This window comes from Dreissena polymorpha, chromosome 6, assembly GCF_020536995.1.
Source record: "Dreissena polymorpha isolate Duluth1 chromosome 6, UMN_Dpol_1.0, whole genome shotgun sequence".
Taxonomy (NCBI): domain Eukaryota; kingdom Metazoa; phylum Mollusca; class Bivalvia; order Myida; family Dreissenidae; genus Dreissena; species Dreissena polymorpha.
In genome coordinates this window covers 67,701,880-67,714,490 of record NC_068360.1, presented here as the reverse complement: position 1 = coordinate 67,714,490, position 12,611 = coordinate 67,701,880, and the positions used below count along the sequence as shown (strand labels likewise).

General features: G+C 36.3%; 2 protein-coding genes across 2 annotated transcripts in view; one reads left to right on the top strand and one right to left on the bottom strand.

Annotated features, from left to right (window-relative positions):
* The window catches only part of LOC127833374 (60S ribosomal protein L8-like), a 368,912-nt gene that overhangs the window by 197,091 nt on the left and 159,210 nt on the right, over positions 1 to 12,611 (top strand). The window lies entirely within an intron of this gene.
* LOC127833361 (UDP-glucose:glycoprotein glucosyltransferase 1-like) overlaps positions 1 to 12,611 on the bottom strand; it is a 100,056-nt gene that overhangs the window by 29,591 nt on the left and 57,854 nt on the right. Inside the window, exons 17-18 of the mRNA XM_052358558.1 lie at positions 7,596 to 7,719; positions 5,643 to 5,741 (exon numbers count right to left, since the gene is read on the bottom strand). Of these exons, the coding sequence (XP_052214518.1) occupies positions 5,643 to 5,741; positions 7,596 to 7,719 (223 nt within the window). The remainder of the gene's footprint in view (positions 1 to 5,642; positions 5,742 to 7,595; positions 7,720 to 12,611) is intronic.

Sequence of the window (12,611 nt, the reverse complement as noted above, 5' to 3'; positions counted from 1 at the left end):
TTTGCACTTTTATGTCATTTTTAGTTACAATGCAGGCTTTTGTAATGGAACATCCAATCTCTGCAGAGTGTCAACATTTATGAACCTCTACAGACTGCAAAATGCTAATTTCTGTGTAGGAAAATAAAAGATTCCCTTAATGAAGAAAAAAAAACTCTAACAAATAAGTACGGGTGTATGTATTTGTTAAAGTACATATCGTCGCTGTCGTTCTTAAACCTCGAAGCTACAAAATGCTAACTTTTCAGGAGAGAGAAAAAACCGTCTCATTTTTTCAATAGGAAACCTCGTAGTTGCAAATAAAAAAAATTATAAAAACGTTTTTGTCAAATTTGTCCAAACGAAACGACGTACCTATAGGTGAAATGGCGTCGCTACGACTTTTCGCCGGGAAAAAAGCCAACAATCATTCTACAACATTTCGTAACGTCAAGTGGTTTTTCAGGGGCTCTGATTGGCGTAGAGCTACCAGATATAGCACAAAACACGCGCAAGACTTCATATATTCGGAAAAGACGAAAAAAATATTTTGAAAATTTTGAAGCTACGACGTTTGAGAACGACAGCGACGATATGCATAGGTGAAGAAACAAGAGATATGTCACAAACACAACTTATACCCCCACATTGCTTTGTCAGCTGTTTTAAAGGGCAAATAAGTCAGGATGTTGTGGGTGACTTGGGATGAAAGTGTCTTTCACATCTACATCAGTGTGACAACATATTTGAACTTTTATATAACAATATGGAAAATGTGGAAGCAGTTTGCTCCAGAAACAAATTTATAAGTACAAATCATCTAATTAATGCATTCCAATAAAACCCGTCCAACAGTCAATTCACGGATGTATAATTAAATATACAAATAGAAAGATATATAACTGTCACATCAGACATTGCAATGGTCCTAACTGTTTACCACTACACTGTTTTGACAATGTGTAACAGCACCCTGGAAATGCGGATACTGCGATAACAGAGAAAAAGAAAAGACACGCCCTACATGTAATTTCTTTAGTTCTTTTAAAGTTATATCTTATTAATGATGACTATTAATACTATAATTGCAATTTTTATATAAGATTAAAATGCTTATTTCACAACAAATACATTTCAAGTGATGATCATTGATGAAAATACAACAGATCATTAGGATGAACATGATCTTTTTTAATTTTCTTATAGCAGGGCTCTAAATAACGGGAGCTAAGGAGTCTTTAAAGGGACCGTCAACTGCAATTGAATAAACAAGAGGGGCAAGATGGCCCCAGTTTGCTCACCTGAGAGGAGTCGGTTCATTCAATTTTTACCTAATGTCAAACTTGACCTAGATATTGACCAGACAAACATCCTGGTCAAGTTTCATCATTATTGAACCAAAACTCTGGCTTAGGAGGTGTTTTTGTTTTTGTAAGATTTGAAATGGTTACCTATATTTTGAGTTGACCCCCCTTACCAAACATCAAACTTTGCTTACAAGGATTTTGTATAATATAATGAAAATTTTGACAATTTAAGGGCAATAATTATGGCATTAATTATGTGACTTTGCTCATAATCAAACTTGACTGAGATTTTTCAGCAACTTTGATAAAGAATGCTTGAGAAATGTGAATGCTAGAGTGTTTACAAACCAATGTGGACGAACGGACAGCGGACAAAGACCAATCCTTAAACCTCACCAGAGCTATTAGGTGAGCTAAAAAGTGTGTTTCACCGATCTGAGCCATTTTCCAACTTGTCCAAGAAATCAATAAAACCAATGTATTGACTAAGTTTCACGATGATTAGGCAAAATATGTGACTTCTATAGTGTTCGATCACAAGGTTTCTCTCTATATAGTCACATAAGGAAAACTGCTCCACCCCCCTGGCAGCCATGTTTATTGACCCATCGGGACCATTTGCAAACTCATCTGAGATATATATAAAACCAATCTTTTCACCAAGTTTAAGATGATTGGGCAAAAAATGTGACTTCTAGAGTGTTCACAAGCTTTTTTTACTATATAAATATAAAAAAAACTGCCCCCCATCAGCCATGTTATTTAACTGACCGAACCATTTTCCAACTCAACTCTCGTATCAAGGAAACAAATGTTCTGACAAAATTTCATAAAATTTGGCAAAAAATGTGACTTCTAGAGTGTTCACATGTTTTCACTATATACATATAGAGAACAAGCAAATTCGTAGAATTGATATCCCTCGCAACATATGCTTTGTTTGAGGATGGGTGCAAATCGGAGGGATGAACATAATGACAGATGGACGGACAGAGGTCAATAACTCAAAACTAAGACAGAGGAAGGTTCTTGAGCCTTCAAAATTTATTTAGGTGAATTAATAAGTCGCGCGTTTTCCACAAAAACATTCAATGTTTATATACACTCAATTTTCAGAGTGTTGCAGGGTGAACACAACATCTGTTATGTTAAAAAAGATATGGCTTCGGACACAAAAGTGCCTATAGTAAAAAGCATTTTTTCAAGATACAAAGGGCCATAACTCTGGTTTTAACAGATGGTGTACAATGTCATTTGGCGTGAATCATCCTCTTATGCTTATATATACTCATACGAAGTTTCAATGATATACGCCAAAGCAATTCCAAGATATGGCTCCAGACACAAAAGTGACTGACGGACGGACAGCCGGACGGACAGCGGCAAAACAATATACCTCCGCCTCTGGCAGGGGATATATACTCATACCAAGTTTCAATGAAATCCGCAAAAGCACTTCCAAGATATGGCTCCGGACACAAAAGTGCCTATAGTAAAAAGCATTTTTTCAAGATACAAAGGGCCATAACTCTGTTTTTAACAGATGGTGTACAATGCCATTTGGCGTGCATCATCCTCTTATGCATATATATACTCATACCAAGTTTCAATGAAATCCGCCAAAGCACTTCCAAGATATGGCTCCGGACACAAAAGTGCCTATAGTAAAAAGCATTTTTTCAAGATACAAAGGGCCATAACTCTGTTTTTAACAGATGGTGTACAATGCCATTTGGCGTGCATCATCCTCTTATGCATATATATACTCATACCAAGTTTCAATGAAATCCGCCAAAGCACTTCCAAGATATGGCTCCGGACACAAAAGTGCCTAAAGTAAAAAGCATTTTTTCAAGATACAAAGGGCCATAACTCTGTTTTTAACAGATGGTGTACAATGCCATTTGGCGTGCATCATCCTCTTATGCATATATATATACTCATACCAAGTTTTCAATGAAATCCGCCAAAGCACTTTCAAGATATGGCTCCGGACACAAAAGTGCCGGACGGACGGATGGCCGGACGGACGGACGGCCGGACAGATGGACAACGCCAAAACAATATCCCTCCACCTCTGGCGGGGGATAAATATGCCCCACCCACTGGCGGCCATGTTTTTTCACCGATCTGGACCATTTTGGAACTCGTCCGAGATATCAATAAAACCAATGTTTTGATTAACTTTCATGATGATGGGCCAAAATTGTGACTTCTAGAGTGTTTACAAGGTTTCTCTATAGCAAAATAAGGAAAACTGCCCCGCCCACTGGCGGCCATGTTTTTCAACGGACTGGAACCACTTTTGAACTCAACCAACGTATCATTAAGACAAACATTTTGACAAAGTCACATGAAGATTGGGCATGAAATATGACATCTACAGTGTTTACAAGTTTTTTCTTTTTTTTGACCTAGTGACCTAGTTTTTGACCCGGCACGACCCAGTTTCAAACTCGAAAGAGATTTCATTGGGACGAAGCTTCTGACCAAGTTTCATGAAGATCGGAAAATAAATGTGGCCTCTAGAGTGTTTACGAACAAATGTTAACGGACGGTAATAATCAGTAAATAATTGAATAATAATTGTCATCATGTCAAGTGTTATATAACCATTATAACATTTTAAATATGATACCTAATAAACCCTTACAATATGCTAAAAAATATTGGTCTGATATACAGATCCTCCATATGTGTTAAAAACAAGTATTAAAACTAAATGACTAGAACTTCCTGCTCACGCCAGGTATGTGGATACTTTGATAACAGATGGCATGGCACTTCGATAACAGAAGCCACACACAAGAGAAGAGTTCTTCAGCTTTTTTTCCTTTATGACACGGGACATTGTTTTGTCGATTATTGGTATTGCACTTCGTATTTCTCCCTATAAGCAGAGCTCAAGATAAAGAAAGTTTTAAACTCTCTTACTAATTTTGTGACTACACATTAGTATTGTCTTGATGATGCGATTCTAATGAGCACCAAATAAATTATTATTCGGTAATAAAATTTTGCGTTGTGAAATCGAAAGTACATCACAAAAATAGGTGACCTAACGATATACACACTGTAAATAACACAATAGATTGATCATTTTATATATAAAGTATATACAATTCACTATGCATGCATAATTTGCATTCATGGGTTTACCATGTGACAATGATGATCAATCTACTTGCATTATGTATAGTTAACTGGTAGTTACCTAGTACCTGTACCCAGTAAAATTTATAACTGAATATACTGAAAATATGAAAACTGAACAACTTTTTTAAAGTCATGTTATATACCAGTCGTGATATTTTAATCAATATAAACTAATAATTGTAAAAAAAAAGCGGTATTAGAACTTTTCTTTTTTCGTCAATCACTATAAATACACCTATGTTCTTCATGAAATCCTATGTCGTTGGTGCTCATTAGAATCGCATCATCAAGACAATACTAATGTGTAGTCACAAAATTAGTAAGAGAGTTTAAAACTTTCTTTATCTTGAGCTCTGCTTATAGGGAGAAATACGAAGTGCAATACCAATAATCGACAAAACAATGTCCCGTGTCATAAAGGAAAAAAAGCTGAAGAACTCTTCTCTTGTGTGTGGCTTCTGTTATCGAAGTGCCATGCCATCTGTTATCAAAGTATCCACATACCTGGCGTGAGCAGGAAGTTCTAGTCATTTAGTTTTAATACTTGTTTTTAACACATATGGAGGATCTGTATATCAGACCAATATTTTTTAGCATATTGTAAGGGTTTATTAGGTATCATATTTAAAATGTTATAATGGTTATATAACACTTGACATGATGACAAACTAAACCAGGAATGATATGCAGAACTAAGGGAGAGGATTGTACCCTGTCAACCATTATACATTCTGGAAATAACAATAACAGAGGCAAAAATAAAAATGATAACAGCTCCCTAATTAAAAAAAAAATTACATATGATTTCTTCTTTGTTCACTTCATTAACAACATTTTGTCTGCTATAAATATTGACATCCACCGGATTATATTTTGCAAAGCAATCAGCAAACTAAACACAAGAAATGAAGATTGAAGATAATACAGGATATGTAATACAGGATGGATATGTTTACATGAATCAGAGTTAAGGTCTTACCATTCAGTTTTACAGATTGTGAAAACACTTCCAGAAGAAAGACAATAGCACAGGTTAGAGTTTAGAAGATATAGTGAAATGTGCATGCTATTTCAAAGTGTGTCAAATTTGGGTTATTAAAATATTGTCTAATTACAGTCAAGACATAAAATATGATATGACACTGACATTTAAAAGACACATTTCCTCAATATATCTCACACCCTGCTAGAGCTATGTACCTGATCTGTGCAGGTATTTCATGTCAGTGGCCAGGGATGATGCCATGTCTCTGGAAGACAGGTACTGGAATCTCTCATAGTCCTGAGTCAGCCCATCCTCTGTAATGTTAACACATTCAGCCTCACTCTGCCAAACGGGGGCTTACTGCATATAAGTTAAGTGTCGTCCAAGGTTAGACTGTGAAGTCTGCACAGGCTAAGAAGGGACGACACTTTCCGCTTTTATGTTAATTTTTGTTAAAAAGAAGTCTCTTTTCAGCAAAAATCTAGTTCATGTGGAAAGTGTGGTCCCTGATAAGCCTATGCTAACTGCACAGGCTAATCTGGGACAAACTTTGTGAACATGCATTAAGCCTCGTTTTCCAAGACAGGGGTTCCATTTCACACATACCCTGGTTGGTTTTATCAAAGGGATGCCAATGCTGATATAAAAGTTTTTATCTTGGAAAAGGTTCAGTTGAATCTACATATGAGGATGCTCCTTGACATTTATCTCTAACTCACACTTACACAAAGAAAATAATTTGTTACTCTAGCATATAATTATATGGAATAAAACATGAAATTTAATATGTTTTAAAATCTCATGAAATGACTAACAAATATTGCCACAATAATTGCTCTACAAATACTTAAAAATAGCATTTCCTTGAAGTTATTGTTCCAGCTGAATGCAATTTTGTATTGATCCATGCCTTCAATGTCTCACATCTAATATCAAGCCAAGTCTAAGGCACATACCCATGCCTTCAATGTCTCACATCTAATATCAAGCCAAGTCTAAGGCACATACCCATGCCTTAAATGTCTCACATTTAATATCAAGCCAAGTCTAAGGCACATACCCATGCCTTCAATGTCTCACATTTAATATCAAGCCAAGTCTAAGGCACATACCCATGCCTTCAATGTCTCACATTTAATATCAAGCCAAGTCTAAGGCACATTGACCCATGCCTTTAATGTCTCACATCTAATATCAAGCCAAGTCTAAGGCACATTGACCCATGCCTTCAATGTCTCACATCTAATATCAAGCCAAGTCTAAGGCACATACCCATGCCTTCAATGTCTCACATTTAATATCAAGCCAAGTCTAAGGCACATTGACCCATGCCTTTAATGTCTCACATTTAATATCAAGCCAAGTCTAAGGCACATACCCATGCCTTTAATGTCTCACATCTAATATCAAGCCAAGTCTAAGGCACATTGACCCATGCCTTTAATGTCTCACATTTAATATCAAGCCAAGTCTAAGGCACATACCCATGCCTTTAATGTCTCACATCTAATATCAAGCCAAGTCTAAGGCACATTGACCCATGCCTTCAATGTCTCACATTTAATATCAAGCCAAGTCTAAGGCACATTGACCCATGCCTTTAATGTCTCACATCTAATATCAAGCCAAGTCTAAGGCACATACCCATGCCTTTAATGTCTCACATCTAATATCAAGCCAAGTCTAAGGCACATTGACCCATGCCTTTAATGTCTCACATCTAATATCAAGCCAAGTCTAAGGCACATTGACCCATGCCTTTAATGTCTCACATCTAATATCAAGCCAAGTCTAAGGCACATACCCATGCCTTTAATGTCTCACATCTAATATCAAGCCAAGTCTAAGGCACATACCCATGCCTTTAATGTCTCACATCTAATATCAAGCCAAGTCTAAGGCACATACCCATGCCTTTAATGTCTCACATCTAATATCAAGCCAAGTCTAAGGCACATACCCATGCCTTTAATGTCTCACATTTAATATCAAGCCAAGTCTAAGGCACATACCCATGCCTTCAATGTCTCACATTTAATATCAAGCCAAGTCTAAGGCACATACCCATGCCTTCAATGTCTCACATCTAATATCAAGCCAAGTCTAAGGCACATACCCATGCCTTTAATGTCTCACATCTAATATCAAGCCAAGTCTAAGGCACATACCCATGCTCTCTGAGAGGTCCAGTTTTTTAAAGGCCCCGGAGAGGACTCGAGAGTTGAGGCGCGGTAGAACATTGTCCCTCTTCATCAGCCACTCCAGGGTGTTGTGTCCATCATGAAGTCTTCCCTGCCCAGCAAATATACAGAACACACAGTGGCCAAACGACTAACAACACTACAGAAGATATCTGCTTTATAGAAAATAGCAGACAAATAATTTACAAAAAATATAGCAATGCGATGAAACAAAGTTTTCAATATTCTTCTTTCCCTACACACCCTACATGTACGTCTGTATTATTTGCTATGTATGTTGCACGATTTGCTTTGTATGTTGCACGATTTTACATGAATTGAATATGAATGTATGTATTACTATATGGCAAAAATAAAATGTATGCAAAAAAATTAAAATAAAATAAATTCTTCTTTCCAATTTATCTTAATTAAAATATGTTTTAAGAAAGCAATCCTTAGCTAAATAATCATCTAAGTTAGCCAGAAACAAACACTCTGACACATTCCTCCATCCAAACTCATTTTATTGAACAGAATCAGATTGATTTTTTTTATATAAGTGACATTGACATTTACCCAATTGATGCTAAATGCAATCCAAAGTTAAGGTAGCTACATTCTTGTTTTTCTATGTAAGTCACAATGACCTTGACCCAAATGGCCCTTTATGTAATCCCAAGCTAGGTTGTCCCAATATTTTTCTGCATGTAAGCTACCTACACACACACTTTCAGCCTAATACCTCCTTCAAAAACAAAGCTTTTGAGTGGAATTGTGTTTTTTTCTGTTTTTAGTAAAAATGACCTATACTGTTATAGCCACACATATAACTAAAACAAATTCATCATGATCAATTCCCACTAAGTTTCATTAACCTGATACCTGTTGATCAATGCCACCACCAGTTCATCACACCTCAATCAAAACAAATTTTTTAAATAAAATTCATTTTAATTATTAAATACTTACCTGTTATCGTATGCTTATACTTTCCAAGGGGAAATAACTCATCCGGAATTTTAACTGGGAATCCGCCACCTCAATACCGTAATACAGGCCAGGTTAAACATAGTGCAATGCAACCTAGCCAAAAATCGGTAACCAACCCTCAATATTCTTTCAATATATATACAAAAATATTAATCGAATAGCGGGGTGGGAGGTGGGACTTACCGATAACAGGTAAGTATTTAATAATTAAAATGAATTTTATTTAAAAAATTTGTTTTAATGTCATAAATACTGACCTGTTATCGTATGCTGATTTTGCAGCTGCGGTGGGAAGGTTCGTATATATTTTCCCAACACAGTAGAACCCATAAACAGGGTTATCAGCTAATGATATCAAGTAATCTTTGTTAAAACGGTATTAATTATGACTTCTCGGACAGAGTAATATGTCTATGTCGTAAAGAAGACACTACCGTTAGTGAAACCACAACAAGCCCAAACGTATACAAATTGTATTGTTGGCACTTCAGAAAACGAAGATAAAAAGATGACAAGGTGGTCGGATTCCTCCAGTAAACAGCTTAGAGCACGTCAAAAAGTGGGGTGTGATTAATATATGCCCACAAAACAGACAGAGCTCTTAATTCATGCGGTCAGATCCTAAAAAGGAATGAATCCTTAGATAGGATAAGATTAACTTTCCTTAGTCGAGGTCTAACCCCGAGAAATAGAAGCCGCAGACACATCTCCCCCCCCCCTTTTTTGGGGGAAATGAAGAGTGTCTTTGAGAACCTCGAATGGACTTCTGACTAACACTGCTGAGATAGAACTTCAAAGCCCTGATTGCCCAAAGAAGTTTATCCTCATCTTCATGACTACCAGTTTAAGAAAACTTGGAAACTTGAAGGTAGAAGCCATATAGAGGACTTGATATTAAGCAAGGAATCCTGGCTGACACAACAAAGTGAAAACGACAATAGATCCAACTGGAATTGGTCGTATTCAACAGAAAAAGCATGAATTTCACTTCTCCGTATGGTAAAAGCCATAATAAGAAGGAAAACCGTCTTAAAATTATATTGGAACTGTTAATAAGCCTGATGAAAAAGGTTCATAGGGAGCTCATTAAGCATCCCAACATGTTACACAAGTCAAAACCGCTTAAGAAGGTAAAGGAACGAAAAACATAGTGTTGACGTTCCATAGTTTGGATCAGTTCCAAAATAGGTAAGACAGCACAGAGTTGCGATGACTTACACAAAACAAGGTATACGAGAGCATAATCTCTATCCTTTGATGAAGAAAAGAACAAATTTCTTATCATCAAGAAAAAGATGAGAAAAACCTCTATGTATCTAGCAGAGTGATTAAGGTAATAACTATGCTCTCAATTACCCAGTAAAAAAAAAAAAAAATGAATTTCCATAGAACCTTTATACAGTTCTGATGGAATTATCCTTGCACAAGTAACAAGGATTGAAACTCTAACAGAAAAACAAATTTTTAAAATAAAATTCATTTTAATTATTAAATACTTACCTGTTATCGTATGCTTATACTTCCCAAGGGGAAATAACTCATCCGGAATTTTAACTGGGAATCCGCCACCTCAATACCGTAATACAGGCCAGGTTAAACATAGTGCAATGCAACCTAGCCAAAAATCGGTAACCAACCCTCAATATTCTTTCAATATATATACAAAAATATTAATCGAATAGCGGGGTGGGAGGTGGGACTTACCGATAACAGGTAAGTATTTAATAATTAAAATGAATTTTATTTTAAAAATTTGTTTTAATGTCATAAATACTGACCTGTTATCGTATGCTGATTTTGCAGCTGCGGTGGGAAGGTTCGTATATATTTTCCCAACACAGTAGAACCCATAAACAGGGTTATCAGCTAATGATATCAAGTAATCTTCGTTAAAACGGTATTAATTATGACTTCTCGGACAGAGTAATATGTCTATGTCGTAAAGAAGACACTACCGTTAGTGAAACCACAACAAGCCCAAACGTATACAAATTGTATTGTTGGCACTTCAGAAAACGAAGATAAAAAGATGACAAGGTGGTCGGATTCCTCCAGTAAACAGCTTAGAGCACGTCAAAAAGTGGGGTGTGATTAATATATGCCCACAAAACAGACAGAGCTCTTAATTCATGCGGTCAGATCCTAAAAAGGAATGAATCCTTAGATAGGATAAGATTAACTTTCCTTAGTCGAGGTCTAACCCCGAGAAATAGAAGCCGCAGACACATCTCCCCCCCCCCTTTTTTGGGGAAATGAAGAGTGTCTTTGAGAACCTCGAATGGACTTCTGACTAACACTGCTGAGATAGAACTTCAAAGCCCTGATTGCCCAAAGAAGTTTATCCTCATCTTCATGACTCCCAGTTTAAGAAAACTTGGAAACTTGAAGGTAGAAGCCATATAGAGGACTTGATATTAAGCAAGGAATCCTGGCTGACACAACAAAGTGAAAACGACAATAGATCCAACTGGAATTGGTCGTATTCAACAGAAAAAGCATGAATTTCACTTCTCCGTATGGTAAAAGCCATAATAAGAAGGAAAACCATCTTAAATTATATTGGAACTGTTAATAAGCCTGATGAAAAAGGTTCATAGGGAGCTCATTAAGCATCCCAACATGTTACACAAGTCAAAACCGCTTAAGAAGGTAAAGGAACGAAAAACATAGTGTTGACGTTCCATAGTTTGAATCAGTTCCAAAATAGGTAAGACAGCACAGAGTTGCGATGACTTACACAAAACAAGGTATACGAAAGCATAATCTCTATCCTTTGATGAAGAAATGAACAAATTTCTTATCATCAAGAAAAAGATGAGAAAAACCTCTATGTATCTAGCAGAGTGATTAAGGTAATAACTATGCTCTCAATTACCCAGTAAAAAATGAATTTCCATAGAACCTTTATACAGTTCTGATGGAATTATCCTTGCACAAGTAACACGGATTGAAACTCTAACAGAAAAACGTTCTTCTGTAGAGATAACTAAAAGTTATTAATGGCCAGACATGAAGTGGCACATGTTTGGATCAGTAAAAATATGTCTCAGTGAGATATGATATTTGACCTGTGAAGAAGTTTCCTGAAAATAATTGTACAGGAGACTTAAAAGGTCGTAGAACCATAATCCCATGGTTCATTAAGTATATTTCATGAAATCATGGCAAAAACTCAGTTATTGCAAAAACTCACCAAGAAGGCAAGATATTCCAGTTTATGTCAATGGACGAATGTATAACAATCGCACACCCTGCTGGATCGATTTCTTTGAACTGCATTGTTGACGTTGTTCAGCATACCGGTATACACTGCGATATACGATCGCATAACGCTAATAACTAGCGTTTGATGATAAACAACATTCTTTGATATACTATGTACACCATGCAACTCGTCTGCAACTTCACTGCCGCGCATGCGCAATTACATTATTGAACCCAACGGAAAAATAATTCGAAAGAAAGAACTGCAGTACAAAAGGTCCAACAGGGCGTTGAGACGAACTGGTATGAGAAAGACGATAGAGAAAATTTGTTGTTCTTGCAAAGAACGAATAAGTTCCTGATTTCCAGTTACAAGGAGTGATAATATGATCACCTCCGTGTCTGTAAGTAAACCACGACCGATGTGTGATAGTTGAAACCATCACAAAGGAATCGTGAAAATGTGTTGTAAATGAAAAACAGCTAAAAAGAATTTTCGCTTTTCAAGATGTAGATGTGCAGGTGATATTCGTTAGGATACCACATAATTGAGAAAATCAAGATACGTTGTTCTATGTGATCGTCCATAACCTTATCTGCTCACATCTGTATAAGATGTAAGGAAGGTTGTGGTAGAATAAACTATATTCTTGCCAAGATAATCTTCTAGTCTAGACACCACTGAATAGTGGTAAATAATGACAAAAAAAAATGGAAATCTGTGTCATTAAATAATCCCGAGATTAATACAATTATCTTAAAAATAAAGCTGAAACGGACGTAAGAAAAGACGTCTCAGCAGAAGGA